This window comes from Podarcis filfolensis (genome assembly GCF_964270895.1).
Source record: "Podarcis filfolensis genome assembly, chromosome: Z".
NCBI lineage: Eukaryota > Metazoa > Chordata > Lepidosauria > Squamata > Lacertidae > Podarcis > Podarcis filfolensis.
The window spans coordinates 33413437-33432373 of NC_139617.1; the positions used below are offsets into that span (position 1 = coordinate 33413437).

The 18937-nt window shown below is 47.1% G+C and overlaps 1 protein-coding gene across 2 annotated transcripts in view; it reads right to left on the minus strand.

Moving 5' to 3' along the window:
* Nucleotides 1–18: 18 nt before the first annotated feature.
* The window catches only part of DBH (dopamine beta-hydroxylase), a 41737-nt gene continuing 22818 nt past the window's right edge, over nt 19–18937 (minus strand). For both annotated transcript variants that reach the window (XM_083596407.1, XM_083596406.1), the window contains 10 exons: nt 18572–18832; nt 15801–15977; nt 15096–15198; nt 11819–11985; nt 10477–10620; nt 9450–9488; nt 7254–7313; nt 6590–6717; nt 5812–5971; nt 19–1067 (listed from right to left, as the gene is read on the minus strand). In XM_083596407.1, the coding sequence (XP_083452533.1) occupies nt 933–1067; nt 5812–5971; nt 6590–6717; nt 7254–7313; nt 9450–9488; nt 10477–10620; nt 11819–11985; nt 15096–15198; nt 15801–15977; nt 18572–18832 (1374 nt within the window). In that variant the 3' untranslated portion in view covers nt 19–932. The remainder of the gene's footprint in view (nt 1068–5811; nt 5972–6589; nt 6718–7253; nt 7314–9449; nt 9489–10476; nt 10621–11818; nt 11986–15095; nt 15199–15800; nt 15978–18571; nt 18833–18937) is intronic.

An 18937-nucleotide genomic window follows, 5' to 3' on the forward strand; every position in this document is an offset into this window, starting at 1 on the left:
ATTGCAGCAGGCTTGGTGTGATATTTGCAATTACGTTTATTTATAAATGTTGCAGGTTGAGTTGTAACTATTAACGGGTTTGTGGGTGAAAAACACACACAGATGGTCCGTGTTCCTCCATCACATCAGCTCAGGTCCACAGACCAATCATTCCTCAACACAGGGGGCATTTGGCTCATTTTCTGTGTTTTGACACTCCCACTCAATTTGATTATTATTTTAAAAGACTTCCTCTTTTGAGCTTTGGAGCAGAACTTGGGGTGGGTCAGAGGAACACCTGGTGGGATCTGGTTTATAGGCAGAGCCAAAGGGGAGTCAGGCCTTGTTATGTGCCTCAGAATGGGGCCATCTATGAAGATACATCTGTGAGGCTCATTTTTGTTTGAGGAAAAGTCCCGTCGCTCACCCACAGAGCTGCTATGATTGAAATCCAAGCATACTGCTCTCTGTAGGCTTGTTCTAACTTCTGAACAGAGCTTCACTCAACACCCCCACACACCTCAAAAAACCCTGGCTCTAGGTCTGCCTCCTGGGGTGGTAAAGAGATTCTCCTTTTCCCATTATCCCTTTATGAGGATTGCAGCTGTCTGCTTAAAAGCCCAACCTGCACTATACATTCCAAGCAGTATTATCACAGCTTAACATTTCTCCCCCCCCCCAAAAAAAAGAATCATGGGAACTATAGCTTGTTCAGGGTGTTGAAAGCTGTTAGAGTTACAGTTCCCAGAGTTCGCTGTGAAGAGGGATTGATTGTTAAACCACTCTGAGAATTGTAGCCCTGTTAGGAGACACAGACCCCATCCCCATTCTCCTAACAGTTCTCTGTACCCTTAATGAATTATTGGAGGGAAATAATATTTGGGGGAAGTTTAAAGTGGTATCATCGTGCTTTAAATGTAAGGTGTGGATGAGGCCTAAGTTAGGTCCAGCTCTCACTTTAAAGGCACCTTGTTGAGTTTAACTAGAGTGGGGGACACTGGGGGACGGACTAGGTTGGGCTCGCAGCTTGACTCTGGTTCCTGTAGTATCTCTGTGATCTTCGGTACAGGTTGCCTCTCCCATTCACCCTGGAGAGAGAAGCAGTTTATTAATTATTCATCATCATCATCATCATCATTTTACATACATCTCACGGTAAGTCACAGTAACTTACAAATACACTATAAAAACTGCTAAGAAATATTTTGAATAACAGTGCAGATCCGCAACAATGAACAAGAGGTTTATAAATGATAACAGACTAAATGTTTAGCCTGAAAAAGAGGAAACTGAAAGGACTTATAATACCCATCTTCAAATATTTGAAGGGCTATCACGTGGAGGATGGACCAAGGTTGTTTTCTCCTGGTCTGGAGGGTAGGACCCAAACCAATGGATTCAAGTTACAACAAAAGAGATTTGGACTAAACATTGGGAAGAACTTTCTGACCTCGTTGGATGTTTTTAAGCAGAGGTTGGATGGATGCTTTAGTTGAGATTTCTGCATCGCAGGGGGTTGGACTAGATGACCCTTGGGATCCCTTCCAATTCTATGATTATTATTCTGTGAATGCCTAAGAGAGAGACTTCATCCTGCTGGAAAAGCTTGTCCAGACAAAAACATCTTCATTCATTTCTGGAAAGTGCCAGCAGGATGTACCTGTGGCATCACAAGATTCATGCTGTTCTACAGAACAGGAGCAGCCATACTGAAAGACCTGCCCCGAGTTGCTAAAAAGCAGTAGTTCTGATATTTTAGGATCTTTGAGGAGAAACTCACCTGGGGAAATAAGTGACCTTCCTGGGTATCTAAAAGTGTATATTTTATAATAATAATAATTTATTATTTATACCCCGCCCATCTGGCTGGGTTTCCCCAGCCACTCTGGGCAGCTTCCAACAAAACACTAAAATACAATAACCTATTAAACATTAGAAGCTTCCCTAAACAGGGCTGCCTTCAGATGTCTTCTAAAAGTTTGGTAGTTATTTTTCTCTTTGACATCTGGTGGGAGGGCATTCCACAGGGCAGGTACCACTACTGAGAAGGCCCTCTGCCTGGTTCCCTGCAACTTGGCTTCTTGCAGCAAGGGAACCGCCAGAAGGCCCTCAGTGCTGGACCTCAATGTCCGGGCAGAACGATGGAGGTGGAGACGCTCCTTCAGGTATACTGGACCAAGGCTGTTTAGGGTTTTAAAGGTCAGCACCAACACTTTGAATTGTGCTTGGAAACGTACTGGGAGCCAGTGTAGGCCTTTCAAGACCGGTGTTATATGGTCTCGGCAGCCGCTCCCAGTCACCAGTCTAGCTGCTGCATTCTGGATTAGTTGTAGTTTCCAGGTAACCTTCAAAGGTAGCCGCAGATAGAGCGCATTGCAGCAGTCCAAGCGAGAGATAACTAGAGCATGCACCACTCTGGCGAGACAGTCTGCGGGCAGGTAGGGTCTCAGCCTGCATACCAGGTGGAGCTGATAAACAGCTGCCCTGGACACAGAATTGACCTGCGCCTCCATGGACAGCTGTGAGTCCAGAATGACTCCCAGGCTGCGCACCTGGTCCTTCAGGGGCACAGTTACCCCATTCAGGACCAAAGAGTCCTCCACACCCGCCCGCCTCCTGTACCCCAGAAACAGCACTTCTGTCTTGTCAGGATTCCACCTCAATCTTGTCTTGTCAGGATTCCAGAATGTGGCAGCTAGACTGGTGACTGGGGGCGGCCGCCGAGACCATATAACACCGGTCTTGAAAGACCTACATTGGCTCCCAGTACGTTTCCGAGCACAATTCAAAGTGTTGGTGCTGACCTTTAAAGCCCTAAACGGCCTCGGTCCAGTATACCTGAAGGAGCATCTCCACCCCCATCATTCTGCCCGGACGCTGAGGTCCAGCGCCGAGGGCCTTCTGGCGGTTCCCTCATTGCGAGAAGCAAAGCTACAGGGAACCAGGCAGAGGGCCTTCTTGGTAGTGGCGCCTGCCCTGTGGAACGCCCTTCCAGCAGATGTCAAAGCGATAAACAACTACCTGACATTCAGAAGACATCTTAAGGCAGCCCTGTTCAGGGAAGTTTTTAACGTGTGATATTTTACTGTGTTTTTGGTTTTTATGGAAGCCGCCCAGAGTGGCTGGGGAGGCCCAGCCAGATGGGCGGGGTATAAATAATAAATTATTATTATTATTATTATTATAATCTGTTAGCCGCCATCCATCTTCAAAGGATTTAGCCATGTCAGTTGCCTTTAGCTGCTGTTTAGTGTCAACTCTAATTACAGCCAATGTTGCCCCCACCCAATACAGTTTAGAACATAAGAAGTGCTTCCTGGATCAGGCCAGTGGCTCATCTAGTTCAGCATCCTGTTCTTTCAGTGACCAACTAGATGTCCATTATGGGAAGCCCACAAGCAGGACCTGAGCACAACAGCAACCCTCCCTTTTTATGGTTCCCTAAAACTGGCATTCAGAAGTAGACTATCCCTGGTCATGGAAGTTCTGCTATCACAGTAGACCTCCATATGGCAAGCCCTACTGCCTCAAGCTAGCATCCTGTTCTTACAGCAGCCACCCAGATGCCTGTGGGAAACCCATACACAGGCTGTGAGCACAAGAGCCATCTCCCCGTGTTTCCTGCAACTGGTACTCAGAAGCATTGCTGCTTCCATTGTTGCCTCAGGAGTCAGAGCTTAGTCATCCTGGCTTGTAGCCATCAATAGCCTTCACTATTAATTTGTCTAAACTTCTTATAAAAACCATCTAGGTTGGTGGCCATCACTGTCTCCCTGTGGGAGTGAGTTCCATAGTTTAACTATGTGCTGTGTGAAGAAGTTATTCCCCCAACTCTGTCCTGATAAGATAGTTGCTTTCAAAGGCATTTCTTAACTTCCAGTCCTTTAAGTGTTTTATGGTGAGGACTGAACTTTCTGCACAATCAGGGCCATGTGCTTGACCTCTCAACTCTAAGCCTTTTGTTCATTATCCCACTTCTTTGGGAACTAGATGCCAAAAAAAGAGGGATGAATAGCAGAACAGGTCCAAAACTCTGGAGTGAGTTCAACCATCCAATGCCAAACTCAGGGAAAGAGGCTTGGAGCAGCCCAATTTTCTTTAGGTATGGTCTTCTCACAGTGCGACAGATTCCTGATTCCATTCCAGAATGCAAATCTGGTCTTATCATTCAGCAGAGTGAGGCAGTAGCCTCAGGAGGAATGTGCAGGAAGCAGTGGCAAGCCGATGGTTTGACCTACACCCTCTAAACCAGCCTGCTGTCCTCAGATGCAATGGAGTCACCAGGACTGAAGTTAAGATTCTGCATGTGGAATTGGGTGGAGGCCCCCTCTTGCCCCTAGAGACCACATGGATTCCAGGCATCAGCAGATGTGGAGTTCTGAGTCATCCCTAGTAGGCCTTGCCTTGGTAGATCATACAAAAGTTTCCCTAGCCTTGCACTGTCCTCCAAATCCAAGAACTTCCCCTTCATAAAATGGATTCAATCCTTCTATTTATGACTTAAACAGTTTGGGTGATTACTTTTAAAGTCCAACTACAGAAGCAAAGGTCTTCAGTGATGAAGGCTGCTCATCACATGTCCCTCCTGGCCAAGATTATTCATTGTCACTTTCTATGAGACCTATCTTTGGGCTGAAAGCGTCTAAAATAGACAGTCAAAAAGGCACATTTTTTTCTCCTGGGATGCCCTGAGAGCTGGGGTGCGTGTATGTATGTGTGTTTGGTGCTTTATATTCAATGTCACCGAGAAATACCCATGGAATTTTGCACTTCTGATATGAAAAGCATAAATCTGTTGCTCCAGAGGAGTCTCCAGTTGTGCTAGCTGTAGACCTTCAGGCATAGGCAATGCGCTGTGGCCATTCAGGTCTGCATTACTACTTAGAAACACGTTCCTGTGCCTTTGGATGGGCAATGCAATGGGGAGAAAATTAGGCAGTTGTGAATAATAATATGCATGCAATGCAAAACAGGGCAAAATAATACTTGGCAGGGAGGAGGGGAAATTGTTCCACTTGTCTTCATCATGAAAAAAGAATGTAATGGGTTGTATCCAATGCTAGCCCTACTCAGAGTAGACCTATTGAAATTAATGGACAAGACCAACTTGCCCAACATTAGTTGTGGGCTACATTCAAACAACGCTTTATTCCATTCCCCCAAACTATTATTTTGCACATTATATTTGCGCTTTCAAATTAAGTAAAAACCACTTCCTGAAATCTGGCAGAATATAGCAGAAGATTAGCACTCATTTCCATGTTATTTGATTCCAGGAAAAAAAATCTATTTGCAACCCCCTTAACCCAGAAAATTGTGGGAGTAAAGTGATGAAATTTTAAGCAGTTATACCATATTACAATTCCATCCTGCTGTTTGTAAGGGGAAGATGTGGGGGAACAGAAGCTTGCATGTGCAGAAGGGGTGGGGAGTATTGGCGTTGTCCAATGATGTTCATCTTTATGTCATGCCACACCCAGTGGTGTGAATGACATTCAGCATGACATGTATTGTAGGGGTTTGGGCTAGATCAAAAAAGCCACTGTGGTAAAAAAAGCCACAGCTTCATAATGCCACAAGTACTGCCACATGAAAGGAACATTAGAACAGGACAGAAACGCTGGTTTTACAATCGAGAAAACCGATGCAACGTGCCCAGGATCTGAATAAACCTGTGGAGTAGACCCATTAATTCCAATAGTTCACTTAGATATTAGCCCTTGTGTTCGTTGACAAAGAAACCCAGCACAGACCAAGGAATTGGTAAAACACCTTTGATTTCTCTGTCCACTTCCCCCAGCTTCCCCCAAAGTTCCTCATTGCTATACATACCGGGAAAAGCACTGCTGAGGATTTATTACAATGCATAGAAATCGGGGCAAAGTCATACAGGGACTTCAGGACATCTCTGTTGAAAGAATTCCAAGGGACAGAAGCAAATTGCTCTGTGACAGAGGTCTCTGGGCATGTGCAGACATCCTCATCGTTAAATCTGCCAGAAGGAGAAAACTCTTGTCTCAGGGAGGGAAGAAGAGAAAAAGGCAAAGCCTCATAACATCAAAAACAGCTTAGTAGTACAGCACCTGCAGAAGGTTCCAGGTTCAATACCTAGAATCTGCAGGTGGAGCTGGGAAAAGACTCCCTGCCTAAAATCCCCAAAAGCCACTGCCAGTCAGAGTGGACAAAACTGAGCTAGATGGACCAAGGATCTGATTCAATATAAGGCAGCTTTCTATGTTCCTATTAAACTCAGTCCTTCCTTCAGAATTCTGGGGACCAGAATCTTGCTTTATTTTAAGGGGCAGAGTGATAGTTCAGTAGAGCAGAGCAGCTGCTTTGCATACAAGAGGTTCCGTCCCCAATGGTATCTACAGGTAGGACCAACCCCTGTTGGTCGTATGTCAAATTAGGCTTTAAATAACCCTAATTAAACTTTAGCCCTGTCCCACAAATTGATTCTGGGTCTGGATTCAAGCTGGGTTGGGTTTTCTCTGCATCAGCCCAGTTTGGGTCAAGGTAGCCCTACCAGAGACCATTTTGGTGGAGCCTCCAGCAAGCCAGTTTGTCCCTCAGTTAATGATCTCACATTAGGGCAATTACAATGCATTACCTGTTTACTAGATTAAAATAGCGATGGAGGTAGCCCAAATCTATGGCGCTCTTACACAGCTCCAACTCTGTCTGGGGGTAGTAGTGGATGTAGTTCACGCACATCTCTTCCATAATGCCAAAACCGCCCTGTAGGTTGCAGAAATTGAGAAGATGATGTGAATGGAGGGACCCAGCTCTGTTGATTCCTCCCATGAGGGAGGCCTGTCCCATTGCACACCAAACCCAAACTCCCACATTCCATAGTCTTTCCTTCATTCCATGCCCTTGGTGGCCAAGGCTCAGATCCTATATCATTTGGGAGTAAACCCCATTCAATCCAACAGGACTTCTTTCTAAGTAGACATGGTCTCACTTGGATTACACCCTCACCCAGTTTCAGAAGGAGGCCAAAAATCATAGTGTTCCATGTTACAAAATGCAATATTAAAAAGTTACACGATCAAGCAATCCACATTCTGCAAAAGGGTGTCTATAAACTATGCAGATTAAGAGTGGGAATTTGTACTACTGTTTATTTCGAGTACTTCGTTCTGGTTTTGTATGTCATATGCAGTGTTAGACAGAAAACGAAGGCAGCACCCCTTTGGCTTTTGGGTTTTTACATATCTTCACAAGTGGCACAAATCCATACTGTATCCCAGAACCTATCCAGAGATGCTCACCACAGTTGCCTTAGTCCTGTCTTCAGTGTTGTACATGCAGGTGGTTCTGAGAACATCACCCTGTTGGTAGAAAAACACATATTTGAAACTGGATTGGGAGCAGGGAGCTTTTCAGCCTGAGGGCTGCATTCTCTAATGGGCAACTTTTTGGAGGTCATATGGCTGTGGTGAGTGGTGACAAAGGTGAAAGTGGGCAGGTGAATGGATTTGAATTTTACCCATGTGCAGTAGGTTAGTTTACACATACACACACACACACACACACACTCCTTTCTCAATCCTCCTTCCAGGCAAGCAAGTGGCATTATCAGAGTTCAAGGACATATTTACAGTCATGCAAAAACACTCAGGGAGGGTGTGAAGCCAAGCTGTTGAGGGGTGTGGCTGGTGAGAGTTGCAAGGGTCAGACAGAAAGGACTGAAGAGTTGCATTTGGGCCCCAGGCTTGGGGTTCTGCAGTCCTATAGTAAATGGACATAAGTGAGAGCAGGATGCTGGGCTGGAAGGGCCTTTTTGCCTGATCCAGCTGGGCTCCTCTTATGTCCTTATCTCTTCCAGCTAAATCACACTTCCCTGTCTCCTATTCTCACCCATACAGGGTTTCTGTGCATATTTTCCTCTCCATCCCTTTTTGTCTTATATCTGTTCAATTTGTCATGTTTGGATAGCTGAGTGCCCCAGCCAAAAAGGCAGTCTGTGTGAAGAGAAAACCCTGGAAATAAACAGAAAAGCGCCAGAGAGCTGGTGTCTGCATCACCTGCCCTCACTTCCTCTTGGGACGCTAATGCTTTTCAACAGAGTTCCTTCTGGGGAGAATGACCAGCTGGGCCTGTACATCTGTGACACCAGGGCTCTGCAGCAAGAGAAAAAGTGGCAGGGATCCACGCCATGCCATCTGGTGCCTCCACTCATGTAACGTTCAAGAATCCCTGCCTGAAACCCTGGAGAGCTGCTGCCAGTCAGTGCAGAGGACACTGAGATAGATGGGCCAGTCAATATGAAAGAGACTCAGTAAAAGTATTTAAATACAAGACAAGCAACAAGGAATATAAAATAGCAAAATTGCAGCAAACTCACCAATCACACTGGGTATGTACTTATGAGCAGCACATGGAGTGTTAGGGAAGGGGCAGTTCCTCTGATTAGAGACATGTCATGATCTTTCAGGGGTAATTTGTCCACCTTTGGTCCCCACCCTGCACTTAGCTCTCACCTGCGGCTCCTAGAAGCTGTCAGCATATGACAGCGGCCACACCCCAGGAACAGCTTCAACTGGCCTGCTAAACCAGGTGAGGGGAGCCGATGGGTCACAAGCTCCTGGTGTGTGAGGGACTCTCCCTGCCTGTGAAGACAGGCTCCAGCAGATTAAGCAGATGAGACCAACAGTAGGCCCAGTGGTCAAGAAGGCAGTTTCTGAATGCACTGTAGAGGGAAGTGATGGGCAGGTGGGGCTTTCCAACCTGGGAAGGGAGCCCATGTAGGAGAGAAGGAAAACTCTGATCTTAAACCTCCACTGCCTTGTGGGATATCTTCAGGAGAAGAAAAGGCCAAGGAGTAAACTCTATACAAATACAGAGTGGAGTCTTGAAGGATGGCGTCTTGTACGTCTCCTTCTGGCAACTCCTGTAGCCAAGCTGGTGCCAAACGTATTGCTCTGCTTTCCTTTGGACGACATCAGCGAGGCTGAGAGGGTGGTCTTGTTGTGTCAGCAGCCCAGGACCTCCATTCACACTGCCCAGGCTTTGAACCCCAGGGGAGTAACTTCTGTGCTGCTAACACAGTGGTTTGACTTCACCCCAGAGGTGCACTCCATTGTCTCCTGAGACAGGTTGATGCCAGCAACAACTCATGCTCTTGCAACAACAGAGGTCCCTAAAATTCCATCTCTTGCTTGGAAGCCTGGTCAAATCTCTTCCCCCCACATGCACCTGCTCAAATCCCTTGCCTAGAGGCAAGGCCATCTACAACCAAGCACTCAGTTGGAGCAGCTGTTGTCACATCCCAAAGGACTGACCCAAAGGGAAACTCTTTTGGTGTGTGTATAACCTTTGGAGTTTACCCCATCACTCAGAGGGTTATCCTCATCCATATCCCTAGGACTGATGGGCATTATTAATGAATAATAAGGTTGCAGAGTGCCCCCCCAAAAAAACTCCTATGAAGGATTAAACAAAACATCATTTAGACATGTGCTTACCGGGAAAACAGTCACAATTTTCTTTAACATACGGATCTCCTAAAATAAAGCAGGAGACAGGAGTAGAGAGATGTACAGGTAAGCAGAGGGTAACTGAGGTGGAAGGGAAATGTGATGGAAGGCTTTGAGGGTGAGAGATATTGCTTGGCAGGGTAGAGAACCTCTGTCCCTTAACTGCAGGGCACTCTAGGCTTATTTTAAAATGCATTGGAATCTTAGAATTGTAGAGTTGGGAGGGGACCCAATGCGCCATCTAGTCCAACCCTTGCAAGGTACGAATCACAGCTGAATATTTAATAATAATAATAATAATTTATTTAAATCCCGCCCTCCCCAGCCAAAGTCGGGCTCAGAGCAGCTAACACAGTTTACATAAAATCACAATCAATTAATTGAAATACATTATAAAATCAATTCATTCTAAAATCAATTCAGAATCAAATTAATGGCAACCATTGGGCTAGAGTTCTGTGAGGATTACCAAAGGAGGGGATCAGATTGTGCCTTGGACAAAGGCCTGGTGGAACAGCTCTGTCTTGCAGGCCCTGCGGAAAGAGGTCAAGTTCCGTAGGGCCCTAGTCTCTTGTGACAGCTGAAAATGCCCTGGCTCTGGTTGAGGCCAGCCTAACTTCCCTGTGGCCCGGGACCTTGAAGGTGTTTTTGTTTGAAGACCTTAAGGGTCCTCCGTGTGACATACCAGGAGAGGTGGTCCTGTAGGTATGAGGGTCCTAGGCCTTATAGGGCTTTAAAGGTTAAAACCAACACCTTAAACCTGATCCTGTACACCACCAGGAGCCAGTGCAGCTGGTATAGCACCAGGTGAATGTGATCCCGTGGCGAGGACCCCATAAGGAGTCTCGCCATGGCATTCTGCACCTGCTGGAGTTTCTGGGTCCGTCTCAAGGGTAGCCCCACATAGAGTGAGTTACAATAATCAAGTTTGGAGGAGACGGTCGTGTGGATCACAGTGGCTAGCTCAGGGCGAGAGAGGTACATAGTCTGTATATAATGACTATCAAAGCTGTACCTGGAAGTGAGGGCTGTAGTGCTTGTCGATGTTGACAATTTCCTCTTCTCTCCCTTCTCTCGACAACACCGTCTCCACGCTCCTCCCTGTCAGGTGGGTGTGAAGTTGGGAAGCAAAGATGTGGATCCCAGAAGGTGGCAGTGCCTGGCAAGACAGGTCGCACAAATATTTGTGGCCCAGAGAATTGAATCGCGAATGGCAAATGCTTTGAAGTGGAAGGGAAGGTGGCTACTCAGTTATTAGAAATCAACGTGGAACACCAAAAAAGGGCTAACTGCAATTTGTCTCATGTAGTGGTTTCACTACACAATATCTAGAACTGGCATTGTTTTTCCCCTGGTTTGGACACAGGTCATGATTCTGGGGAAGGGAAATAGCTCAGGGGTGGAGCATCTGCTTTGCATGCAGAAGGTCCCAAGTTCAACCCCTAATGGCATTGCCAAGTAGGGCCAAGGGAGGCCTCTGCCAGAAACCCTGGAGAGCTGCTGTTGGCCAGTGTAGATATTACTGACTTTGTTGCTCTGACTTTATACAAGCCCTTTATTCAGAACCATGAGGACTAGAATCATACTTTATTTGTTGGTGCAGGGCCACAGCTCAGTCCTAGAGCAGGTGCTTTGCAAGAAGAAGACCCCAGGTCTGGGATTGCCCCCTGCCTGAAACCCCACAGAGCTGCTGCCAGTGTGCTTAGACACTACTGAGCTCAGCGGACCATTGGTCTGACTCAGTAGAAGGCAGCTAGCTCTCTGTGTGCCTCGTTGGCTATGCTTGCCTTAAGGTAAACATACTCACCAGCAGCGGTGGATGTTCCCTGCCTGCACCATGGGGGCAAGGCTGTGGGCGGGGCCAGCTGCCAGAGCGACCCCGACCCACTGCTTCAAAGCGGGGCACACTCCCAGCGCCCTGCAAGTCCAATGTCACTTTGCAAGACTCTCAAAAAAATGACACTGGGCTCATGGGGTGCGGTGAGCAGGCCTGTTCCCTGGCCCCTGCAAGCCTAGTGCTGCTTTTGAGAGCAGCGCTGCTTATAGGGAGAGTGCCCGTAATTTGTTGTGTCTTTCTCCCTACGCCCTCCAGCTTTTGGGATGGGATGGTGGCTGAGAAGGATGCAACAGGCATGTGCCCTGGCCCCTGTGAGCAGCGCCATAGCAAAAGCAGCACTGGGCTAGCAGGGATCAGGGCGCGTGCCTGTTGTATCCTGCTCAGTCACCCTCCAGCTGGAGGGTGCTGAGAAGGAGGCAAGAGCTCACGGCGGAGGAGGGCGCCTTGATTCAACCCCCCCACAAAACTGTGCCCGGGTGACAGCTCACACACACACACACACCGCTATGCCCCTGCTCACCAGCTGAGTGCATTTATCAGTGCAGTAGCCGGTCAGGTGGAAGTGTGTTTCGCCTGGTGGAATGGCCATCACCGGTGTGTAGACCAAGCCCAGCTCCATGATCCCTGCATTGTAAGGCCGGAGAGAGGCTGTGTAATACAAGCGGATCCCTGAGGAATCACGGCGACCTGTCAAAGTTTGAAAAGAAGAAGAAGCTCATCTTAACGAGAGTTGCAGAACAGCCTTCAGTGTTGGGTGTAGAACAAGGCTGTCTCCATGATCATCTTCATAGGTATAGGCAGCATATATTGGAAATGAATTAAGCCTTACATGGCATGGTCTGATGATTCTACCCTTGCTATGGAGCTCACACATCACATTGTTAAACTGTGGAACTCACTCCCATAAGAGGCAGTGAGGGCCATAAGCTTGGATGGCTTTAAAAGAGGAATTGACAAACGCATGGAAGACTACCAATGCTTGCTAGCCACAAAGGCTGTGCTCTGCCTCTACCGCTGAAGGCAGAGTGCTGCTGAATACCAGTTGCCAGAAACTGCAGGAAGGGAGGGTAATGTTGAGCTCAGCTCTTGCTTATAGGCTTCCCATTGGGGGTTTTTGTGTGGCCTCTGAGCTAACAGGGCTTAGATGCACCCCCTTTGGCCTGATCCAGCAGAACTATTCTCATGCTTTTATGTTATGTTCTTATGGATATATTTTAAAATACATATGGATCTGGGATTAGGTTTGATGTGTGTGTGGGAATACCCTGAATGTTTTAGTTGTGGTTGCTTTAAAAATGTTATTATTTAATCTGTGGCTTCCATCAGTGAGTGGGATGTTGCAGTCCTGCCTTTCAAAAATATAGATGAGTTTTAGATTTTTCTCTCCTTTGTTTTTAATGTTATGGGGTATCTATTTATTGCAGGTATTTTTTATTGTTTTGTAAAAAAGAAGTCACTAATATGTTGTGAAATACTACTACTACTAATCCAAACTCCATACCTACTAACTTTAAGAACACCTTATAAACAAACCTGCTTCTTTCATAACTCAGGGATTATGAGCTGTACACACACCATAGTGGGTGATGTAATATCTTTCTCTGCCTGGGGCCGTAATTAGCAGCCAATCCAAGTAGAATCTGCTGTCTTGGGCCCCTCTGAGTTTGCTTGAAATGTCACTGCTGTTTAATGGCCCCTCTGGGCACCTGACATCCTGCAAACTGCATACTAGATGGAGAAGGATGGTGGGGGAAAGGCTTTCAGAACTTGCAGTCCTGTGATACATGCCCCCTCATCAGCCCCCTCTGACCTCATCTTGACTCCAGATGTTCTGCTCATTGTGTGTGTGCTCCTTCTGAACCAGCAGGAAATCCATAACTGCATCTTATTCTTTTCTCATAGCAGGACTGATGATGGAAGAAGCATCAGAAGAACATGTTGCTGGCCAATCTTGGGGCTGGGCTGTTCTCATGCCCAGTAGGTGCCCCCATCAAAATGAGCCCACTTCATACTTGCCAACATAATCTCTGCCATCCTCACTGCTAAGCCAGTTGAGAAGAGCACTCTAAAAAGATGTTTACCTCCCCCACAGTTGAAGAAGAAAATGAGAAGAGCCTGGCTGCTGCACCAGGTCAAAGGGGGAAGCATCTAGTTTAGCATCCTGTTCTCACAGAAGCATAGAGCTGGAAGGGATCCTGAGGATCATCTAATCCAACCCTGGCAATGCAGGAATAGGCAGCTGTCCCTTATGGGTATTGAACCTGTGACCTTGGTGTTATCAAAACCACACTCCAACCAACTGGGCTATCCAGCAGTAGTCAGCCAACAAGATGCTCCAATTGGAGTCCAAGCAGGACCTGAGTGCAAGAGCAACACTCTCACCACTTGCAGTTCTCGGTAACTCATTTTCAGAGGTTTTTGACTCTCGAGATCAGACCCAAACTGGCTAGTTTCCTAATCCCCATGTTAAAGCCATAAAGGAAGATAATCTGATTTTGGCCAGGACATCCATCTCCTTTTATGTCCCTGTCTCCAAACTGGGCACAACAGATGGTTAAGAATAAATGAAGGAGGTGTTGGTTCAACAGAAAGAACCAAACCCCATTATTTATAGATGAGTTGCTTCCCAACACCCTGTGACTGTTGAGCAGCACAGATGCTGGGGCTTTCTAAAAATACTCAGAGGAAGTCAAGGAGCAGGCAACTTTGTGTTTATGGAAATGCAGCCACTTTGCATTTTCTTATCCCTCTCCCCACACCTCCCTGAAGCCAGCTTGCTGTCACAAAATGTGGTAGAAGCAGGAGAGGCTGCCCCTTCGCTCATTATTTTAAGAGGCACCTTTTCATTCTCAGCCTTGTAAGCTCAGCCAAGCAGCTAGTGGCATTTGGGGGAGGGTGGGGAGGAAACAGCAGCCACAAAGTCTCTTCTCTGAGGTTTGAGGGATGCATAAGCAGCCTACCCCATCCCGCCCCCCTGTCAAGGAATGATCTAATCCAACTCCCTCCAATGCAAGAATCACAGTGAAATAACACCTAACAGATGCCAATCCAACCTCTGTTTAAGAACATCCAAAGAAGGAGAGCCCACCACCCTCTGAGTCTGTGGGAGTCCATCCCACTGTTGAACAGATATTACCACCAGAAAGTTCCTGTCATTTGAATTCATTGTTTCAGGTTGTAGCCTCCAGAGGAGGAAAAAACAAGCTTGCTTCACCTTCCATGTGACAATCCTTTAGATATTTGAAGATGGCTATCATATCTCCTCTCAGTCTCCTCCTCTCCAGGCTAAACATGCCCAACTCCCTCAACTGTTCTCCATAGGGCTTGGTTTCCAGACCCTTTATCATTTTGATCGCCCTCCTCTGCAAGTGTTCCAGCATCTTTCTTACATTGTGGCACCTAGAACTGGACATAGTACTCCAACTGGGGTCTGACCAAGGCAGAATAGAGTGGCACCGTTACTTCACTTGATCCAGACACTACTGTTGATGCAGCCTAGGATAGCATTCACTTTTTTGCTGCTGCATCATGCTACTGACTCATGTGAAGCTTGTGGTCTATTGAGACCACTAGATGCTTTTCACATGTAATTCTGTGATGCCAGGGGTCCCCTATCCTCATTCCAGACCCTTGATAATATTGCTTATTATTTATTTAATAAATTAAATAAATAATACAACCCTTCATCGGACAATCACAGGGCGGTGTTCATGTTTCAAATGTAAGTCACATGTAGACCTTTTAGATAACAAGTGACTAATAAGTCTTAACACCACTACCACCAAAGTTTTGTTTACCTTTGAGTTCCAGGGGATTGTGGTAATGGATTTCCAGCCGCATAAACTTGGAAGAACCAGGGCCCCCAAATGCAAGCCCTGCATCCTCTGGGTAGTAAAAAGCCTATAAGAAGGACAGGGGAGGGAGAGTTAACCAGATGGATGGTCATCATCATCATGCCCCCCACCCCAATATTGCAATTCTGATGCTGACCCCCAAGGAGGGAGTATCAGGCAGAGCGCATGACTTTTGGAAACCTGCAATGCAGAAAGGGAAAGCCCTAGCCCAGAGCTTTCCAAATGTTTCAAGCTGGCGACACTGTTTTTAGACATGCATCATTTCGCGACACAGTAATTCAGTTTTCCTAGCAAACAGGAGGTTAAACTTTCCAGCCCCAGGAGGAGCACAGGGAGCATTCACGTGGCATACCTACACATTGTAGCCGACACACTAATGTGTCGCGATACTCATTTTGGAAAGCTAGTAGCCCCCAATGATCTCTTTCCAGGATGTCTGAAGGTGTTTGTTGCTGCTGCCTATCAGGCAGAGTGAAAGGTCATCCCACAATACATGGGCAATAGTGGAAGATGCCCGTTTTGTGGGGGTCACTGGAAAGTTGCATGAATTCATTTCCATTAACTGATGGGAAACAGTTCAAAGAGAATGGAATGGGAAGAAACTTCTGCCCCAGCCCTGTATTGGGCAGCTATCCCGATCTGACACACCTGTGCACCCATTGCCCAGGCGGCAAGCACGTGCCGGCAGTAGTTCAGGCGTTCTGGCTTCATCTTGGAGTCGCAGGGCCCATTGTAGTGTGGGAAGGTGTTGAAATTGGCCGCGCACTGGAAGACCTCCATGTGGTGGACAATAGCTTCGTTCCCCTCTGTGATGACCGGTTCATACTGCAAAGAGAATCAGTGTGGTGTGGTGGTTAGAGTGGTCTAGGATTTGGGAGAGACCAGGGTTCAAATCCCTCCATTGGCCATGAAGTTCACTTGGTGACCTTGGAAGCCAGTCTCTTCCTTTCAGCCTATCCTCCCTCACAGAGTTGTAGAGATTAAATGAGGAGGGGGAGAAAGCCGTGTCTGCCACTGATCATCCTCAGCGCTGTCTTTAGATCTAGGCTTTGGGAGACAATGGATGTAGCATTTGAAAAGAACAAAATGAAACAAAACAGTGAAAGGCCACACATACACCATACATTTAAAGTGCTATGATAAACAGCCATGGCTTACCACAAAGGATTATGGGAGATGTAGCTTCTTAAGGGGCTGAGAGTTATTAAGAGACCCCCTATGTCCCCCTCAGAGCTACAATTTCAAGAGCTCCCTGTGAAGAGGGATTGCTGTTTAAAACTCACACTTCCCTTTTTCCTCTTCTTTCCCTAACCACCTTGTGGGGGTGTGGGTTGCTATATGGACAGCTGTGACTTTGAGATCTGCTGAGTCATGGCTTTCCTTCCCCCCTCCCCCTCCTACCTCTCTTGTAACCTGCAAGGTGACAGGGTCTGACTAACAGCTCTCCATAGCTGATGACTAAGGAATTCTGCAGGAATTGCCCTCTAGGCTGATTGACTTTCCCCCTCATTAGCTCGATTCTCAGATTTCGCTCTCATCCTGTTGGGAGGGTGGGGGTGGGGGTGGGCAGTTCTGCAGCTCCTACAAACCCTCCCATAGCAGAAAGTGTAACAGTGCTGAAAGGAAGGAGAGACTTGAAATATAAAAAAAGGTGGAGATGGAATTCTTCGGGCCTGAAGGTAAAGGGACCCCTGACCATCAGGTCCAGTCGTGACCGACTCTGGGGTTGTGGTGCTCATCTCGCTTTATTGGCCGAGGGAGCCGGCATACAGCTTCCGGGTCATGTGGCCAGCATGACTAAGCCACTTCTGGCAAACCAGAGCTGCGCACGGAAACGCCGTTTACCTTCCCACCGGAACGGTACTATTTATCTACTTGCACTTTGATGTGCTTTGGAACTGCTAGGTTGGCAGGAGCAGGGACCAAGCAATGGGAGCTCACCCCGTTGCAGGGATTCGAACCGCCGACCTTCTGATCGGCAAGTCCTAGGCTCTGTGGTTTAACCCACAGCGCCACCTGCATCCCTTTTCTTGAGGCCTACCCTCCTCTTAATTGGAGCTGTGCACTGGATTCGGACAAAGCCAGGCCACTTTGGGGTGGAGATCTGGACTGAGCTGGGGAACTGAGCTTACACCGAGTCAGCCCTGGATCTGACCCTCAGAGCTGCTACCCAGGGCATACTCTTACCAGCCCTCTCTGGTCTCTTCCACAAGTGCTTTTGTCAGTGTAGAATATGCAATTGAGCTGTGAAGATGTCTCTTGCTTTTCTGCATGGAGAAAGGTATAGAGGCATATGCAGAAACCTCTGGCTTGCACAGATGGAATCACTGAGAGCTTGCCTCTACAAAGAAATGAGCCCCAACCATTACCCCCCCATTGCCTCCAGCAGCATAGTGACAAATTCATTCAAGATAGTCACAGACACCACCACCCATCATAAGATTATGCAACCTTCTAAGATTTCAGAATAATCCATACACTAATAATAATTAGAAATGCATTCCAACAATCAGTGCAGATCTGTGTGTGTTGCCTTTTGACTGGATCTACTATTTTCTGTGCAGGCACAACACAGGCAAATAATTTGGAGTACTCCAATATATAGTGGTACCTCGGGTTAAGAACTTAATTCGTTCCGGAGGTCCGTTCGTAACCTGAAACTGTTCTTAACCTGAGGTACCACTTTAGCTAATGCGGCCTCCCGCTGCCGCCGTGCGATTTCTGTTCTCATCCTGAAGCAAAGTTCTTAACCCAAGGTACTATTTCTGGGTTAGCAGAGTCTGTAACCTGAAGTGTCTGTAACCTGAAGTGTCTGTAACCCGAGGTATCACTGTACAGCATTCTTAAGTGGGGTTTTCCTTAAAGTTCCATGACACCTAACAGAACTCCTCAAATCATCTTTCAAGTACTCCTAAGTGTTTAGCTTTGGAGTGTACAGAACAACTCCTCAAAGTTCTTCCCATGCACTTTCTTCAGAGGGCGCCTAGGAGACCATAGTTTGTGGCTGACTCAACCTTCCTTCATTCTGATGGTCTCCAATTGATGCAAAGGGTGAGAAAAATTCCTTCTCAGTGGCTAAAAGGCTCCCCTTTGGGTGGTGCTATGATCCTAGAGACAGGGACCCTACTGCAGAAATAGTAATGGGTCTCTCTCTCTCTCTCTCTCTCTCTCTCTCTCTCTCTCTCTCTCACACACACACACACACACACACACAGCGCACCCTGGCCTCTTACACCTCTATTAACCTGTGACTCCACCTACCATTGGCTCCTGGAGGTTGCCACAGAGAAAAAATGACATACCTTTTTCATAACCCCTGTTATAGATATTAAAAAGGTAAAAGGATTGGAGGGAAATGAAAGAAAAGGAGTCAAAGTCTATGAAGTTGGGAGAAAGATGCTGTACTTTCTTCCACCCACCATGACAATGTGATGCTTTGGGAAGTCCTCTGGGAGCTCCTGGATGAAGCACCAGTAAGTTGTCTCCTGGCTGGGGATCTCCACGTCAACAGCTCTTATTTCCATGGTCTTCAGGTCACCAGGCAGGGGTGGGATCCTGATGATGGGTTTCAGTAGCTGGACACGTTGCAGGCCTTTCCAGAGGAGGGCTGAGACATTGATGGCTTGGAGGGTGGGGACCGGTTTCTCCAGGATCCCATAGATAAGATGTACAGTGCCATCCTAGAAGGGAAGACAGAAGGCACATCCATCAGGAAGGACCAGAACTGAGCAGCAGAGCAACTGCCCTTGGGTCAGAAGCTCCAGCTGGTGCAGAATGCTGCAGCT